A 20,511-nucleotide genomic window follows, 5' to 3' on the forward strand; every position below is an offset into this window, starting at 1 on the left:
ATTTGTTTCAGTGAAATATTTTGAACAATACAGATTTAAAATTTACAAGTTTAATATGAAATATCTGAGTCCAAAAATTTCATCGTCACAAGAACTTAGCCATTGCATCACAAAATTTTTATATTAATACACACACAATCTCTTAATTTTTCATTATAACATATGTAATATATGGTTAAAGATTATGAAGATTAAATAATTGTTTCGATATCTCTTAAATGTTATTTATGCTCACAAACAATATTATTCGTATGTTGTTTTTTAGAATATCCGAGGTCTTATCTTTCTCACTTTGTTTTTTGTACTTTCTCATACTTATATATCTGCTGCATGTACCAAATTCATTTTGCGATATTATATTTATGACGAGTCGAATATTCTTGTATCTACGACAAGCGAAGGAAATAAAATGAAAATATTTGTTTCAGTTACGATATACGCGGGAAACACTCGGACAAAGCATCGCATTGGCAGGATAAAGAATATCTTAACAATCGGGCGTACTTCAGGACAACAACGGAACCAGCGACGTTGAGCGTTAATCATATACAGGAAGAGGACGAAGGCGAATACAGGTGCCGAGTGGACTTTACCACAAGTCCGACTAGAAACTCCAGAATTCAACTGACAGTGATAGGTGTGTATCCTAATTAAGTATATATCTCATTTCCAAACTATACATCGACAAAAATTTTGTTCAAGAATCTACATACGAATGATATGATACAAAATAATATGTTAATCATTCTCTTCTTTACTTTTAAATTTTGACAATTTAATTAACATGTTCTGTAAAAGAGAAATAATAAGTATTAATGATAAGCAGTATAAAGTTATTACATTCCCAATAATTCGTAATTAATCGTAATTTTATAATTAATTTGATTTTCCATTTAATTAAAAATTACTTAATCTTGCAAAAGTCAACATAATTTACATTAAATTGTCGAAACTAATAACTTACTTTATAGCGATTATTGAAACTTTTATCATTTTTCAAAGCGAGTTCAATCAATGCGTGCAGCAGGAAATTAATCCCCGTTAATATTTCAGAAACTCAAAACGAATCGATTAATGCGAATAATCGCATGAATAAATTGCTCTTTTCACATTACATATTATATATCTCATATAATACATAATTATATAAAATATATTTGTATGTAATAATAAATAATTTTATATTGCAATTATTGAAGAATGTTAAAATAATGATAAACGTTATTATCATCCAAATTATAATTTATCGATCACGGCGGTAGAACTTCGATAGAATTCTATTACGCACGATTCGTGAAAATACATGTTCAACGGAAAACAGTATGCAAGCAAATTCCATTAGTCAGTTTCACATAGTTGGGATAGTTAAATACATAATCTTCATTGTGTCTGTTGGCTGTCTCGCGTTTTTCATATTCTATATCATTCTGTATCACATCTCTATCTATTATTCTTGATGTACGTGTTAAATTAGATTAATTTTGATTAAACGAGACATTTAAAAAATCATTAAGTTAATCGGTAAATCTTTTTTATTAATGAACCTAATATATATTATATTCAATGAAAAAATATATTTCTAATATTATGTTGTTTTCTTTCATTTTTTTAATACAACTAAAGAAATAATTTCTATTGTACTTTACTTTTATTCATAGTCATTTTAAAATTGCTGACTTCACCCTGCGACTGTCATTAGGTAATATTCAAAAGAAAAATTATTGAAAAAGGATATCGGAAAAGATATATCTCTTTATCTAAGAAAAGAAATCGTAAGAAAAGAATTTCTTGCATAGTATCTTTTTTATATTACAATTCACGTTTCTTTTGTCTTCCTTTCTCGTAATCGTTGTAGCAACACCATTTACCTGTCACAAAAGACGTTTGATCCTCGTTTAAAGCGCTGCTTCGACTATGCACTTCGAAAAGCTTAATGTATCCTGGAAAGAGACGAGATTTTTCAAAAGCAACGTCCACTTTGAAACTGGACATTTCTTTCGGCGATCGTGCAAAGAGAGAGAGCGCTTTTCCAGGAAAGAAACTTCGTTACATGATTCCTCAATTTACTGGATGTTCGTTTCACGTAGTAACCCTTCGGAAAAAACTACTAGCGCGGTCATTCCCCTGAGGAATCTTACTGTTAGATTGAGAGATAAAAATACTTTTTCGTACGAAATACTCGTCGCCGGAACGATATCATTCCACGATAAATACACGATTAATATATATTTATGTCTCTTATCTGTCTCTATATATTATATTTGACGTCACGTTTTTTACGTAAAAGAACAAATTTGATTTTCGAGTAAGATATTCGGAATCGGGACAAAATGTGCGCAAGGATTGGAAAAAGGAAACAAGCTACCAGGTACAACTAGTGCATATTTCCAGTTGACAGATTGATGACTGAATTCTCTGACAAGGATCTCGCGTGAAAAGAGCTTAACTCTTGGAGCAGCGCGATTTAATTGCGGTTACTTGTCCTTGCGACGCTCATCCTGCTGCAGAAATGTATCTTCGTATTTTCGAAATATACTCGCATCCGGAAACGATACGCTCTAACTATTCCTCTTCCGTGTCACGTACCAAACATCATAATTTGCGAGGGCACATCAACTCCCGCCAATGTTGAAACTTAGGTGCTACAAATTAACTCGTTAAATTCCAGCATATCATTTGTCACGCGAAAATGTTCGTTGGAAATGTCCTGGTTCTTCCACAAAGTTCGTGAACAATGGAAACCAGTCGCCAGTGAGAGAAATGTTACAAACACCATTTCTCAAGCTTCGTAGAAATTAATAAAATACATTACGACATATATATTACAAAATATTGAACGAAATTATCATTGTATTAAATAAAAATTGAAAGTGAATTAATAATTTAATTGTTACAGAGAAATCTCCTAAATAGTAAATTAGTTACGTAGCACACTAACTTTAACTTCTTTTCTGAACGGAGAACTTTTATTTTAGAACACGATAAATTAAAAGTTGATTCTTATTATTTTTATCTCATATGTATAATTTTGCTCCGATTCATCGTTCTTGTATCGTCAAAAACTTTGTTTTCTGATTAATTTAAATATGGATCGGAAAGTTGATTCTTATTATTTTTATCTCATATGTATAATTCTGCTCCGATTCATCATTCTTGTATCGTCAAAAATTTTGTTTTCTGATTAATTTAAATATGGATCGGAAAAGATCGCTCGTATTGAGCTTACCGTATGGATTACGTTTAATCATTCGATATTATAATGATACATTACATTTCTAAATGTACAAAATATAGTCCCATCATATCCTCGTGTAATAGATTATAATCCGCAATGCTTGCAGAGTTCAAGTATTTTGTCAATACGGATTTTGATAATTTAATTCGCGTACGTTTCGAACGATCGTCCATATGTAAAGCTGATATTTAGCAGGTATTAAGGGAAGAGTGGCTGCGGTTAATACCAAAGGATCCGCTAATGTATCGATTATACTCGATATAAAATATAGATAGAGGATACGGATATAATCCTACTTTCAGAGGTGCTTCACTCGTCGCTATTTCCAGATGGTATCGGATAACGTTTTCACGTCGGGACTTTCTCACTTGCACGGTATCGTGACCGACGGCTTAACTCGGCGCGTCCATGTTAATCCGGTTTATTTCCTATCCGGTTCACCGCTTCAATTTGTCCTGCTCGGACACGTGTCCGTGTGTTCGTGAGAGTAATTATAAAGTAGAACGGTTGAACTCTTTAACTCGTTATACGAGGTATGTAAGGTCATTATAGCCTGTAAAGTCGTGTCTTTAATTACGTGTAAAATAATAATAATAAAAAGAAGAAGAAGAAGAAAAAAAAGGCAACTCGATTGTTCAAGATCTTCATCAAAAAATGTTATCAAAAAATTGTATAATATATATCAATTAAAAAGTGTATCGTATTATGACCGTATATCTTCTGTGGAATCGGGTCGCGTTAACGATCGATTCCGTCCGAGATCTCGTTCGCCATCGTGAATTTTCATAGGGCAGCCCGTTTCGTTTGGACGGACATCCGACATCCCGACCGCGACTGCAGCCTATCTTCGAGGCAATACGCCCGCTACTCACCTTCTGACGTTCCAACACGCCGCTATTTCCGATATTCAATTGCCAGCGTTTACACGCCACGATAGGCCCACACCCCAGCCGTACGTCGGAGCTAAGCTATACACGATCCCCGCATGACCTCCCCCTTACGTGCCCTTTTGATACCTCGCGGCGCATTGTTTCCTTGCACGCAAAATGCTTTATTGCGCGCGCGATGGGTGTACCGAATTACACCGACATAATAAGAGGTTGCAAACTATCTTGAAAGGATCGCAGCTGATATCAATTTGAAAGGCATCCCTCGCTCGTGTAAAGCCTGAATGATGGGTCAGAGAAACGCGCGATATAAAAAGAGCTTCATATTAATTTTTTATATACATATATTAATTTTCACTTGCATGACATGTAGGGAGTATCTCTCGAAAGACGTTCATCTTCTCTCTTTTTTTCGCACTATACCTTATCCCGTCTCTCGAATTCGAGTGTTCACCAAACTACTCCACGAAAGCCGCGAATGGCCTTCGTGTTGGCTCGCTCGCTCGAGTACGAGTTTCAAGCGGTTACCTGTAACACCTGTACACCTGCTTGTCCGACTATTCGTGCGGTGTTCGTGGCACGAGTATCGTGAATTACTCCTCCCCGGACGCCGCTGACTTACATGGAAAGTTTCCTATCTGCGCTTAAATAGCTCGTAGCGATGTCAGGGGCGGTCAAACTCGAAGCCACTCGAACGATTGGCTACGCCAACTGTATCTGTATAATCGCATGCTATAGCAAACGTATAAGCGTGTCAAAAATTTTGTAGCAAGGATATTTCTTACGTTATTTTTTGCAATTATTTTTTCGCGATGCAGAAAGTGAAAACTTGAGAAAGTAGTGCGATTAAATATTTATCAAGTTATCACATTAGTTAATTAGTTTTTACATTAGTAATTATATAATGCTATATATTGCACGACTAATATATGTCGCGCTATAAGAAAAGATGATATCACTAAAAATACGAGTATAATGACATAAAGAAGAAATATCAAAATCGTATAATTTTATGAAACTCCGAATATATTTTACCCTTGACACATGTGATCGATAAGTAAAAAATTCGTGTTAAACGAATGTATTTATAAATTTCGTTCTTTAAGAATCATTGACCTAAAATTTGTCCTTATTACGCATCGTCGGGACGTGACACTTTATCTCACTTTTTTTTCTTCTTGTTACAGTACCACCGCAGAAACCAAATATTATCGACGAACAGGGAAATGCCGTCTCGACGGTCGCCGGACCTTACGAAGAAGGCGGAGACATGAGACTGCACTGCTACGTTTTTGGGGGTAAGCCCTACTTTCTATAACGAGAGAGAGGTTGAATAAAAATACACCCGATTATTTTCTTTCAAAATCGTCTTAAAAGTGACATGAATACGCCGCGAATTGATAAAATAATTGGTACGAGCGATGGAAATATACGCTCTTTTGATTCAACAACATTATCTCGCTCTCGTATATAAAACAACCGCGATCCAGTTTATCCTATAAAACGGAGTCGTGTTATTCTTAGCTGTAACGCCTAATTAAAAAGACATTTTTTGAAACCTTGACGTCACCAAATTTTTTAAATTCCAGATTCAGCGATTTATTCTCTTTTCGTTGCATGTGCTTATTTAATTTTTATTATATCGGATGATTCTCTCTCTGATATTGCATAATTATCATAATAGCTCGTTTACCATTGTATCACGAAATTCTGAATCCTCGTGAAGGACAATAATCCGGATATCATCATTGTTTAGATGCTTTGTCATTGTTTAGATTTTCCTTTATCTTCCGCGTAAATACGCGGAATTATAGGAGGTACCATTATCCAGATTGTTAAACGCTTCGACAAAGCGTCCAGTACTTTAGCGATAGTCATAGTGCATGCATTCGCGCTCAACGTTCCCCTTTATTCTATTACATTTTAATATCCGGACGCGCGCCGATGTGCCGGCAAGACTAGGGGCAATAACGATAATAAATTTATTTTTATTACCTCGCATGCCGCCACCCGAGGGATACGACAGAGCTATACAACTCTTATCCACTCTACCACTCTGCCTACAATTCCATTCTCCTCCTACAACTGCCCCTCTCTCTCTCTCTCTCTCTCTCTCCCTCCGCTCGTCGCCGCGTGTTTTTCTGCTTGTCCCTTCTGAACGAAAATAGGTCCGGTAAAAAATAATGAGGTCGCTCCGGCACATAAGCTAGACCGCCTCGTCGACTCGCCGCCTCCCTTTAACGGGATATTCACCCTCGGGGATTATCCGCACGCAACGACCATTATGAATTATGAATTAACGCGTATCGCGAAGCCTGTACCCGATGTAGAGCGGGCGAAGGGTAGATGAGTGTATACGTACGTATCTATACGCATGGCGATCGTTCGCGAAGAAATAGTAAAGGAGAAACGTGCAGGGGAGACAGCAGGGAAAGGGGTGAACGATACATTGCACCGATGTTGCAGATATGCCGAAATATTGCGGATAGTTTTTGTGTCGAAAAGTATTACGGTCTCTAAGCTCTCATGAATATTCTCGAGAGCTAAATATATTAAAAAGCTTAAAGCTAAATATATAAATGACAAATACATCGTTTGCCCCATTTATTCTTTTACGTCCCAAATTTATGGAAAATGATATCATGAAAGATATTATTCTGTACTTTTGGCCAAATTATTTTCGTTTAATTAACTTTTTAATTAACAATATGTTTTTCAGAAACTTGCAATATTCGATATGATAATTAAATTTATAATGGAGAACATTTAAAATAGGGAAATCCCTAAAGAGATATCATAATTAATTTTATTTTTATGCGTCTAATTGTAATATATCCATTGACACTGCAGAAAACCAAAGGTAGTATTTCTATTTCTATTTTAAACGCGCGATATATCATTAATTAATGTATTATTAGTAATCTATATATCGTTGTTGCGGAGAATGTGTGATAGATAAAAATAATAAATAAAGTTAAAAATATTATTGAATTTTAATAGCAACGTATTCTTCAAATTTCTTTCAATACTAAATTCCCTATATCGCTCGTATTTTCTTCTAAACTGATAAATAAATTTGACGACATTTCTTCTCAGGTCACCCCCAACCTACAGTGATATGGTGGCGCGGAGAGACGGTTTTAGACTCTAAGGATGAGTCGGGGGATTCCCATGATGTTCGTAGGAACACGCTTATCGTCAGCGAATTGTCAAGAGCGGATCTTCACGCGGTGTTCGAATGTCAAGCATCCAACAACAACATCAGTCAACCCGTGTCAGCGTCGGTAGCTATTGAAATGCATCGTAAGTATTACATTTTTTTCAACGAGTATTTCTCTGTAAATTGGAAACCGATTTTGCCTCGATGCGTTATTTCTTGACACGCAGCTTTTTCCTGAATAAATTTACGTAAATAATAATATCATAATGTGTATAAAGAGAAAAAGTATAAAGTGTTTACATTATTAAATTACAAAATATTAAGAATGCTCTTCTTGCAGAGCGCAAAGCTTGAGGCACAGATAACTGAAACTCGTAAAGCTTCGTAGTTCCATTGTTGCACCGTAGTTACAAAGTGTAACACCGCCCGCGGTCTCTCAGGAGGATAAATCCAAAGGGTACAATCGATCCATGCCCGCTTCTCTTTCCCTCTGTGAATCGGCGTAAAAGGAATGCATTTGCGAATTGTACCAAAGGGAAAATCTCTGCGTTGTCGAGTAAACGAAGCTGAATACCGAAGCGGGAAAGTATTTAACCCGGCCTCTCGGCCCGGCCGCGGCTTCGGATCCGCACAATCCCGTTTATCCCGCAGCCCACGTGCTTCCGATTTCTTCTTTCTCCCACGGTATTTCGCGTTTCCGTTCTCCCAGTTTCGGATCACGAAGAAGAATTGCCGGGCAATATTAAAACCTTGGTCAATGACAAGTGTAATTAACTTGATTTTTACACGATCGCGATTTTCGATTTCATTTCGATTGTGCGAATCTTTGCAATTGTCTCTACAATAAACATTATAATATTTTTGCAGTCGCGTGTAGTGGATGTCGCATTTGGCACGAGTGATAAAAGGAGAGGGAAAAATTATTTTACACAAGTCTCTCTTTGAAAATTGTCGCGAGATTCGCCATAGGACGGGGCTTTTTTTATTTCTTTAATGTATAATGTGTTTTATATTAATTGAAAGATATCAAAAAATTGTACAGTACAATGTAGCCATTCTGCCGATGTGGATAAAATTTTCCATGATTATTCCATGATTTTATATAAAAGTGTATATGCGTCATTCACACTTATTCAATCTTTAACTAATCTCTCGAGCGAAATTTATTTTACTGAAAATTAATTTGGAGCTCAGTTATGAAAATATTTAATATTGAATATTTAAAATTGAAAAAGAGCGAAAAAATTATCTTTAAATTTCCGTTAAGAAAAATTCGATCTATTTGTCAAGGGATATATAGAAAAAGAGTGTCTAACATATGGTATCAAATTATACAAATATTCTGTATAATTTAACATCAATTTGAATATATCATGCAATTTATATACAATGTAACATACATGTAATGATATTCTTGCATGAGAATAATCTAAATTGAGATCCAGCCCCGCAATTTCCGGGAGACGACATGCAATTGATCCGTCGACAGAATAACAAACCGTGCGTTGTATTACCAATATTTATAACAAATACCTCAATTCTCCCGCGAAATGGCGTATCCAAGTATCGTTCGACGACGCAATTTGTCTGAAAGTTATTCGGGATAGATGAAATGCGTTCCTCGACGAAATATGAGGGAGATAGAATGAAGGAAGGAAAGGACAAAAAAGAGTGAAAAGGACGAAAAGAAAGGAAGGAGAAAGTAAAGCGAAATAAAATCGAAGAGGGCAATGCATACCGAGGAGAGAGTAGAAACGCATAATGTTCCTCGGCGAGACGGCGAACTGCGAGCTCGATTTCGGAAGCTTTCGGATTTTTATTAAATTCCAACAGAGAGGGGATTCTTCTTTCGGGTCAGCCGAGGTCGCGCGAAAAGTCATCGCGGTTTCCCCGACTTTATCACTCTCTCGCGGAGTGCATCTGAAATTGGCTCACCCCATTTCGCCGATGCTCATCGACAGTGTCACGATCTTATTATTATCTTCTCAGAATCGAATATTCCTCCCATTCCTCGCGACGCCTCCACGGAAAGCTACTAACGCTTCGCTCACAAAGAAAATTAATAGTTTTAGTGGAAAAAGCTTTTTGCCGGAACATCTACGAATGCGTAAGTCTTTAGAGAAAAGACATAATTACATCTTTTATGATGCAATTCGCGAGAAAAATCTCTTTTTGCCGTAAGAGAAAAAAAACAACATGCGTTAAAAAAAAATCAAACTTTTGGCTTTTCGATCAAAGTGAAGAATGATTAAATTACCGTCAATTTAAAGACTAGCGACTATAAAAACACAAACGCGGAATATTAGCGATGATACGTATTCACGATAGGATGACGCCAATAAAAAGATTGGCAGACACTTTTTTCGGCAAAGTGATAATGCATGCTCTCTCGCGCGGAAAAAACGCGATTTTCATTGGAAGAATGGAATTTACGAGATCAGGCGAAGTCGGATATGTCGACGGACATCGATTTCGTTCGGGAAATTATCGAAAATCCATCTTTCTTTTTGCTCGCATCCGAATCTCTTTTATTGGACGCGTGCACTTAATGGCGACAACCGCGACGAACGATGAGGAAGAGCGAATGTCCCGCAAGCCCCGTCCAATTATTATCTCATCATATATCTACCTTTAGCGCGTCTACGAGCAAATATTCGAGAACAGCGCGCGCGCGTGGGTGGTCGTTCAATTAAATTCACGGAGATCTAATTTTCGTAGCGTGCGTGCGTGCGTGTGCGTTTTACAATTTCACATCGGAATATGCGAATAATGGTGCGTTAGCGATGTGCCAGACGCATATCTTGCGCGATATATTAGCAGCGTGAATTTTTATCGTTGGTGCACTTGGTAGCCTGCCGAACAATGCGTACTCTCGACGATAAATGAGGAAGGAACCCGCCAATGTGATCGATAAGACGGGCATTTTCTCTTCCTCGACTCGTTGCAAAAGACGTTAAGGAATTAACGACGAACTCGCGAACTGTAACGTTGATAGCTCACGCTCGCGAATTGATTCCGTAAAATATAACGATCAACGAGCATCGATAAATGTCACTGCAGATTGTTGCATACCGTGTCTTAATGTTGATTACAAGAAATCGCGTACAGAGTATTTTGCTCCTTTTCTTTCTCTCTTTTCCTTTTTCCCTTTTATTGTTCCTCTCTCTTTTGCCTTTCCCTCCCTCCTCCTGCCTCTCTCTTTTTGGCGTAAAAACTCAGCACCCATATCTTTTGCCGTATATCCGTTATGACCGAGCGATGCATACTCGTAAAAATATAAAGGGACGATGGTAAAAACGCGAGAGCGCTCGAGCGCTTTTAGCGAAGTGCGGGTCTTATATAGCTCGCGCGCATAATTACAAGCTGCTATCACAAGCCGTCTAAAAGTTGGCGAATTAAAGCGGATTTTGCATTCAATTATTTTTAATTAGACGAGAAAGTTGCGGACTCTGCGCTTGCACGATGCTCGTGAAAAAGTGCGATACATACGAGAAAGTTATATCCCGCGCATCCATTAAGCGGCACTTTCGCACTTCCATCGATCTCGAATAGATCGCGCGTGGAGAGGAAGAATCTCAGGCGTGGTTTATCGGTGATCGGCGGAATGATAAGAGCACAGACGACACTCCGTGTGATAAAATTCGCAATTCAAAGATTGATTCGCGATTAACGTCAACGACATGTACAACCCGATGTCGTAACTTAAATATTTACACACTAAACACGGGTTATCCCTACCTACCGCAATAGTTTTGTTCTCGCGAGTAATTTTCCGCTCGAATTATCACGTATTCTCTGAAATGAGTCGCATCGCATATTGGATGCGACCCCGCAACCCTTCTCCCTCATCACCACCGATGCCAGACGACCTAACTCGCGCTGGAACGATTCAATATAACCGTTACGTAAATATGTCCTCGGACCGATGCAAAGGGGGGTGGACACGTCAAACGAACGTACATAATTATCTGGGCCACGTGACATTAACCGGTCTATCGGCTTTAATTTCCGCTTTACGTTTCGCCGAATAACGCAGGAAATAAGCGCACCGTTCCTCTCTTCCTTCCTCGCCCTCCGCCCTCTCCTTTCTTCTGGAATGCATCTTCAGCCTATGCACAGCGTATATCTACATATCTCTCAAGATATTATATTCGCGGGCATTATTCGTATATAGGCATTACGACACTCCACGGGTTTTATTGCTCGGCGTTAAAGCTCGCTCTTTCTTGCCACGAGGCAGGACGAGACGAGCGATGAGCTTTCTTCCTCCTACACCTTTGAACTCGTCTCCGGCGTGCAGCCTTCCCCTCCCCTCCCCTCCCCTCCCTCTTTCCTCCTCATCGTCAGGCCGAGATCATCCTCAACCCTCTTAAACTACCGTACACGGTGGCATCGGGGGAAGGAGGGGAGGGCGGAGGAAAAGAGGGCCGCCTCTCTTGGATTCCGCAAAGGATTAAACCTCATAAATTCCATGGAGCACTCCGTGGAATTATCGGTATGCGGCCTTACATCCGCCTCTCTGCCGCCTTTTATGGACAAACGAAAGCGATTTCCACGCGACTTTATGCTTTCTAACCTCTTTACCCCCCTCCAGCCACCCTTCCCTCTTTCCCCGACTCACCTTCTTCTCATCCCCGCCGGTTGGTCGTGCGATTTCAATGGACATACGTTCGAGCATTTGCATGACTGCTCGTCGGATGGAGGTGAATCGCGAATGGACGGAAAAGTATTCTCCTAACGTCGCGAAGGTTGACTTTCGTGATATGGATGGGAAAATGCAATTTCCTGGTTGTGAAAATTTACGTAGATCTCATCATATTGTTGCTCTGAAGGATCTACCGACATTCTACAACGGAATAGAGTCAAATGCATTAAATTGATGATTGATTGGATTTTCTTTAATTGGTAAAAAATATTGGATAAAAATATTTGTGGCGTAAATAGAGATTGCGTGTGACATTTCAAGGAGAATATTGAATGTGAAGAAAAGTGGAAAATATTTTTAACTGAATTACAGAGAGAGAATGCTGCATGTAAATAATTTACATTTTTTAAATCAATTTAAAGTGTTTTATATTTTATAATGAAATGAATCTTTTTATATTGATATAAAGATGAAACTGATGTTCTTCATTTCTTCTGATAAATAGAAATGTGTTTTATCATATATAATAAATATCACTTTTTTTCTTCCTCTCTTTTCCTTTTATAGAAAAAAAATACCTTACATTGCATATCTTTCAAATTTTGCGCACCATTATAGCAAATTATACATTACTGTTGTATTCAAGCATAACGTCAACTTAGTGACTTTTGGTACTATGAAAAAAATCAAGGGAGCCATGTTTGGATCAGATCTCTGCGATTTATGGAACATTTTCGATGTTCCTATCAAAGAGTAAATCGACCTGGTCCTTCGGTCAGCTAGCAAACGTTTGATAATAAATAAACCACGGTCGTTAATATGAGTCCTGACAGGAGGGGTGCGCACGAACGTTGCGAAATAAATTATCAAAACGTACGGCGCGCTGAACGATGGCCGCACGTATAACGCAGTTTAATCGCGGATCATTATTATTTCACGGTTCATCGAGTCTTTCTGCGCAAATTCCGAAGTACCGCCAGTCGGGGGTACATCGCGTGTCACATTCAGTTGTGTGTACCGTGGTTTTGAAATCCCATTATTCCGAGAAAATTAATATTTAACGCTTGTGCGCTCGAAAATCGTCGCATTTACAAATGGAGCGCGTATTCATCAGGTAATGGCATATTTTTCCCCGGCAGAGGTTTATCGCACGAATTATTTTCACCCGGGATGCCCGCTTGTTCACTGGTAGCCGTGAGAAGTGGAAATAAACCGCTCACGAAACGCAAACGGAAAACCGATACGACACGCGGCGCAAAATTAAAATAATTGCGGATACTTTTCGGATTTTATTCGTAGTAGCAATGCGTCGCACAGCGAAATCTTCTTCTAACGATAATTTCGTTGGAAACTTCTTCACCATCGTCGTCGCGATTTAAGAATAAAACTGTATTCATTATTCGCAGGAATGGTCGAGAAGTTCGAAGCTAATCAACCGAGTCTTTTTTTTTCTTCTAGATAATATAAAGTACAGCGCCCTAAACTTAGCTCTTCTTCTTGCAGAAGTAATAGTTTTCGTTTATTTTGGGCGCTTATAGAGATGTAATTGAAAAAAATAAAATGTTTTTTATAAAGTACAATTTTTTTGTGAAAAATAACAACAAACGTTCCTTTTCAAAATTTTCTTTTTTTAAGATATTTAAAATCTTTATATTTTGATTATTGCAAGTTTTCATTATTTCTGATTTCTTAGATGATAGATTTAAACTAATTATCACACTATTTTAAATGTAGACCGCATTTCAAGTATCTATATAGATATGTAATTATTATTTTTAATTAGATAAATTTTTCGAAAACAAATCAAAATCTTGAACATGAATGAATTGTCTTTATTGTGTATACAAAAACAACATTTGGAATTTTTAAAAATATATTTCAATCACTATTTTAATATAATGAAAAGAAAATTAAAGTTGTGTTTTTAATTAATTTTTTTCGAAGTTAATTTTAATTTTTGCGATAATATCAAACACGACATAATTCGGATAATTTTCAATTAAATGCATAGTAAAAATTTTTGGTATTGCCACAATTTACCGCAAAATCTCATTAACTCATTAAAATTACTTTATTTTATAAAAAAGATAAATTAAAAATATAACAACTTTATATTTTCTTATTATATTAACAAAAAAATATGAAGAAAAATAATATTATACTACAAAAAATGATAAAAAAATCAAATTTGTCTTTTCAATGAAAAAAACGTGTTTTTTTTCCTATTAAAAAAAATTGTTTCTTTACTTTCCTAAGCGCTTAACAAGCAAACTTTGTAGATTTTATATACTCATTAGAACAAATGCTTACGTTGCGTTATGTAAATGTACAACGCTTTAAATTAAAATAGCCAGTATACATTAAACATTTATGTCTGCATGTTTTCAATAAACTTTTATATATCTCGCGTATATTGTAGGATGGTAGATAAAATTATATGATACGGCGTATATTTGCTGCGTAAGCGTAGAAAAATGTTTTTATCTAACGCTGATGAATACGCACTCGTGAATACACATAATAACAGGAGATATTATAATATTAATAGAAAAAATTTCTTGTATCTTCTTCTTTCTCAATTTTCCGCGTCATGTAATTGGTAATCGTTGATATAATTTGAATCGACGAAATTGAAGACGAAAGATTTCAATCTTTCTTGTAAATGGCAGAAAGGTCGAGCTTCCGCCGGGAGGAAGAGAAAAAAACCTCGAGAAGATTAATGTAACGAATCAGTCTGGCTAACCTTTGATCGAATCGTACCGTATCGAACATGATATTCCGAATTTATAGAGCTTATTTGATACCCTTGTTAGTAAGTCTTAACAGGGGTCGATCCTTTTTCCATTTCTCACAATCTTTGACCTGGTACAGAGTATCAGATATTTTCCTCTAAGACGAATACTACAATGAATCATTAATATAAATCGAAATCATGTCACGATTAATTGGATAGTGAGTATGCTGATACTTTTTGACTCTCTGTGCTAAATAATGTGCTACATGAACTAACGATATTAACCGTTTGTGATCACCGACTTGCATTCAGGTGAATTTAATTAGTCGGAATTATAAGCAACTACTCTATGCCAAAAAGCCGAGCGCTCTGTCAAGATGCAAGCGGCAGTACAAATGAGGGATTACATCAAAAGCGAACAAATGCGGACAACGGACGAAATGAGATCACGTGTGTGTTATCGTTTCATTAAAACATGAAAAGGAGCAAAGATGAGAGAGAGAGAGAGAGAAAGAGAATACAAGAGATAAAGACAAGAAGAGTGGAAGGTAGGAATGGAATTACACGCCGCAGAATTGCGGTGCCGCAAGCAGAGATGGAAATAGAAGAGGTCGAGAAGGTATAATATGGTGGTTCCGAAGAGGCAAAGAGCGAGAAAGAGAGCGATCTTGGGATTGAGTCGGCGCTCTTTCGAGAGGAATGGAGAACAAATCCTGGCGCTAGCTCGTTGTACCCACCCCAACCTAATCGAGCCTGACTAATTAGAGGGCAGTTGACTGGTAATGGAGTCAGCCGGCGAAATTGGGTGACGGTGGGCCTGATTTACAGTGCGACGAACTTGGTCGCGGAGGATAAGGATGGTAGGCGAATGGAGAGAGAAATAGAGCAAACCCGAATCGCGAACGGGACAGAGAGACGCGAGAAAAAAAGCAGAAGAACTCCGGGATAAAGACTCGTAATATCAACGAGAGTTAGCTTTCAGATTGGCTGTTGGTGATCAGGTCGCTTTCTGCGACACGGAGCGAGCATTCAGAACTCGCGCCGAGCTGATCTTTTTGGGGCTGTGACGTGAGACGGGTGAAAATCACACCGAGCCCCGGAAATCCGTTCAACTTTTAATGGAATCGGCGATTTTTCAATGCGGCTCTCTCTCTCCTCGCCGTCGTGGCTGTTAAGTCGCGCAAGACAAAAAGATCCATATCGATGGGATTCACGGTGGCCATTTTGGACAGAGGGAAGTCGCGCGCTCGCGCGCGTGAGTATTCATGGAATTGAAAATTGAGAAACTCTTCGGGGAAGAGTTGGCTGGAAAACTAGCTCCCTCCCGGGAGAGGAAAGAGAAAAGCCCGTTTTACTCTCCCCGTCCGATCACCGACTATTCGGTCGTTTTTGCAGCTCTCCCGGGCATACTACGTCTGCGGGAAGCCGCGATATCATTTCCCGAGATTAGGCGAGATTTCTTTATGCGAATCTCCTGCTTTTTCCGCTCCGTCGACATTTACTTTTCTTTTTCATTCAGAGGGAACATTTATTATTTTTCTATAAATATGGTAATCATATCATGAATAGAATGAAACAATGATCAGAGATAACAATAGTATACTTATTTAGAGAATCACTGATACTCTCTATTAATTTTGGAATATTTAAGTATTTAATTTGCTGTATAAAATTATAAAATTTTATCTGTAAACGTCTCAATATAAAGATCATGGGAGCAAAGTTTCAGCCATTCTATGTAATTTTTATGTATTTTACATATGAAAAACACTTCTGGAAAGCAATTGCAAATGTATAATTAAATGTATTTAATATTTTAGATATAAGAGATATGAGTCTTAATAATATCAAAGTAACTTAAAAATATTTCGTGATTCATACATGCTGACACAATGACTGAATTAATTATTTAATATTTAATGATTTGCAAGAAATAGATATTTTTATTTTATTAAATTTTATTTTATATATAGACAAATAAATTACGAATTTGATACATTTAAAAGTAGATTAATTTGATACTCATAAAAATAAATCTCTTTTTCCTTATTGTAATAAAGATATCGGAACACTCTCAATAAGAAAAAAAAATTATATTAAAATATTATTAAAATATTATTAAAATATAGTATTTTCAAAAAAATGTAACTCTTTTCTGAAAAATAAAATTAAAATATGTTACTTGAATAAGTGTAATACTATACTATATAATAAATATAATATTCACAATATTAAATATAATATTCATTATATAATATCTTTCTGTATTCGTTTCATTTTTTATTGCACTTTTTGTTTTATAGAAAACTACTTTTGATATTTTCCACAATATTTATAACAGTTATTGTTGTATTATAAAATCTCAGCTTTCAATGTTATTAAATTAAAAAAGAGTCGAGATATTTTTCTCTCATATTTTGAGATGTCTTTAAATTATCTTATAAGTTATTTTTTTAGAATCATCGTTAAGAATAACTTTAGAAAGGAGTTTTCTGCTACAGACTTACACAAGAACCTTACTTGTTAGACCTAGTTATCAAATGACCCGAAACTCTGTAAAGATTCCTATATTTGTACCGTTTAAAAAGCACTTTGTTCTCAATTGTATTTTTACCTAACAACAAGTTTAATATAGATCGTAATTCTTTCAAAAGCAAATCGCGACATTAAAGCTTAATGTTTTACAAATTTCTCGATACCGTAATAAATGACGTTACTCATGAAATACGCGCAGAAATTTATAAAGAAAACGCGCTACTGAAGAAACAACAAAAAAATTGCATAGAAAGTACATCCAAAGTATGGTGGAAAGCAAATAAAGAAGATATATCGAATTGTGTGCGCATATCTTCTTGGACAGTTAAAGACAAGACGAGTTAGCCTGCGTTTCCCTCCGTGATATCTGGCGTCGCGATACAGCCAGACGACAACAATGCTGACAACGGGGTAAGCCACCGATAGAATAGCCGAAGAAAGAAAGAAAGAGAGAGAGAGAGAATATGAAAAGAGAATATGAGGAAGAGAGAAAGCAATGAAGGAGGTACAAGTCCTCGAACTGCCGGAGGCTTGATTGTATACCGGAGACAGGAGACTCTGAAGGAGACAGGAGAGCCCTCTCAGACTACGGTTGAAGTCGAGTGAGTCTCGTGTGACCCCGAGACAAGGCTGTGTTACCCGTGAACAATATCCGCAGCTGTAGAAACGCCTGTGTTATATGGCGGCCGTGCATTTACAAATGTTCCCTTGGCGCGACCCTCGCCTCTTTCCTTGCTCGCACTGAGAGATCTCGGCGACAACGTAACGAGAGAGCGGTAAATGTTCCAAGAATTGTCAAGAGACGCACAAGCCACGAATAAAATCGGACCGCTGTCGAGCAAGTTGGCGCGGCGAGAAACGTTCTTGATTAATATTATTAGTGATCATTGTTGAACAGGATAAATGTTGCTCAGAACTGAAATTAAGGGGATCCTAAAGTCGCCTGTTTTATCGACAAAAACGCCGTAATTTTCGGAAGTGTGCCATTTTTATTGCCTGTAGAGAATTAAAAATCTTTCTCCAGAATTGAAGTATATACACAAACGGACACGTGAAAACTCTATATAGTATGAGATTTTATATTGAGAAAGAAAATAAGTATAAAATTTTATTTATCGACTTCTTAAATCAACATGGCGTCAGAGCTGTCAACTTGTAAAAATATTAGCTTCTTATAAAAGTTTTATAGCTTTTATGCATAAAACAGTAGCTTTCACGATTGTGTACTGCACCGTAGAACATTGTCGAACTATAAAAACTAAATTTAATTGCCTAATTAATAAATGGTATTCTTCCGAAAATTTCAGTCCGTATGTACCTGAAATATCGGTAAAGTAGGGTGGAAAAGTGCATCTTCTTTATAAATAATGTGATAGAGAGAGATACGGGATGAGGATTAGATGAGAGCGCTGTAATCGTGTAAGAGTTCACCGTTCAGTTTAGGATCCCCTTAAAGAAAGTAATTCCAGCTCTGAGTTAAGTATGCTTTCCTACCTAAGTTTGTCATTATCAGCAGATCAGCCGCTACTGAAGATGCACAGTTGCGTTATAAAAATTGATCGGGATTGCATTATAAAAATTCGTCGGATTGTACGAATCGAAGTTAACAATAACGCCAAGGTTTCCAATAGAATGGATTGCAAGCTCACTCGTATCTCAAAGAAACTCCCATGAAATTCTCGGATTACTCGATTTATAGAATACGGATGAGTATTACTATTATATATACCGTGAAAATACTACGAGATAAATAAATTAAACACTTGCAACACATCAGTATGGAAAACTTGCAAGCGCGGTCGCAATCATTTCACGGACGAAATAACGGATAATTGATTTACGAACTCGGCCATTGAATAAACTTTCTGGGAACACAGCTGTTTTCGATCGTTATACAAAGTTTCATAACACGATGCAATTGCTAATGAACGCAAATAAAAGCATGCCATTTTGCTGACGATTCCGAGCGAAATGTATTCGCGTTGATCTCGTCCTCGACGCGTTCGAATTCGCCACGTCTAGGAAGGACTTTACAGAATTGGACGCGCTTTTGGGCGATCGAAATCATAGTGCGATTCGCGTTCACAATAGCCGCGATTCCTTGCAAGCAGAATCCACTGTCGTTAATTTTGCTCGTAATACTCGCGCTATTTTGCAGACTCTTCATCTACCCGGTTCGAGTTAACTTTGTCTTGCGCTCTATTCAAACAGCATCCACGGCGTCAGGCGGTCTCGCCTACTCATTAGCGTCCTTCCGTCCGTTACTACTAATGTACAGGAGTCGGCCAACAAATTTACACGGCGGATTGCCCGGAGTTATTCATTAGAGCGCCAATGCGCACAATGTAATATCGCCATTTCGCGCAAACTTCAATATTAATTACACTCTTCATAATCACCCTTATATTTTGCGTCATATAAAAAGCGGTTGCTTTTATTTCATTTAATATTTAATCTTTATATAAAATATAGGTCAACAAAAAAAGAATCTTTCTTCGTCCTAAGATGAAGATAATTATTTTCGTAATTTTGCTGAATATAATTTTTTTCCACAAGTTTTTTCACAATAGATTAATGTTTTAAGGAGTTTTGAGGAATATATCGATATTTTGATATAACATTGTATTTTAAACTTCAGATTAGGTCGACGATTTAAGCCCAAAAGCTTGCACTAACTTGAAAATATATTAATTTAATTATATTAAATATAAATTAAATATTACTTGTTATATATAATAAAACGTATAATTAAATATTATGTATAATTATTATGTATAATAGAGTTATGTATAATTAGTTATGTATAATTAAATATTACTTATTTTAGAAAGTAATTAATTTAAATTTTAGAATCATGATTTTCGAATTTAGATTTTAGAAAATAATTAATCTAAATTTTATTTATTTTATTTATACTAAATTTACCTAAATTTGTTATCAAAAATAAAAGTCTAAAGTAAGTTAAAATATATTTAATATATAAAAGTATTTTTATATTAATTTTTGAGTATCAATAACGATTTAATAATATCTGCAAAATTAATCTATATAATTCGAATAAAAAGATAAATATTTTACGTTATTTTACGTTACTTAAGATACAATAATGGACTTTTTACAAATGCTACTTCTAAAAAGATATATGTACTGAATTTTTAAGCATCTCTTGATATTTTTTGTTGCGCAAGACAAAGTTTAAAAGGCGTCTTGTGTGAATAAGAGTCAATTTAATCTGCATCTTTCACGCATGTGTCATGTTAGGACATCTTCCTGTCTAGAATGACACATGTTGCTGCTCAGACTCACGTTGAAGGG

General features: G+C 36.6%; 1 protein-coding gene across 6 annotated transcripts in view; it reads left to right on the forward strand.

Annotated features, from left to right (window-relative positions):
* The window catches only part of LOC145976668 (nephrin), a 372,381-nt gene that overhangs the window by 317,606 nt on the left and 34,264 nt on the right, over window positions 1-20,511 (forward strand). For all 6 annotated transcript variants that reach the window (XM_083107939.1, XM_083107938.1, XM_083107942.1 and 3 more), the window contains 3 exons: window positions 429-637; window positions 5,310-5,420; window positions 7,219-7,425. In XM_083107939.1, the coding sequence (XP_082964065.1) occupies window positions 429-637; window positions 5,310-5,420; window positions 7,219-7,425 (527 nt within the window). The remainder of the gene's footprint in view (window positions 1-428; window positions 638-5,309; window positions 5,421-7,218; window positions 7,426-20,511) is intronic.

Source organism: Camponotus vicinus, unplaced genomic scaffold (genome assembly GCF_025532165.1).
Source record: "Camponotus vicinus isolate PSW18456_S1 unplaced genomic scaffold, iyCamVici1.0 SCAF_9, whole genome shotgun sequence".
Taxonomy (NCBI): domain Eukaryota; kingdom Metazoa; phylum Arthropoda; class Insecta; order Hymenoptera; family Formicidae; genus Camponotus; species Camponotus vicinus.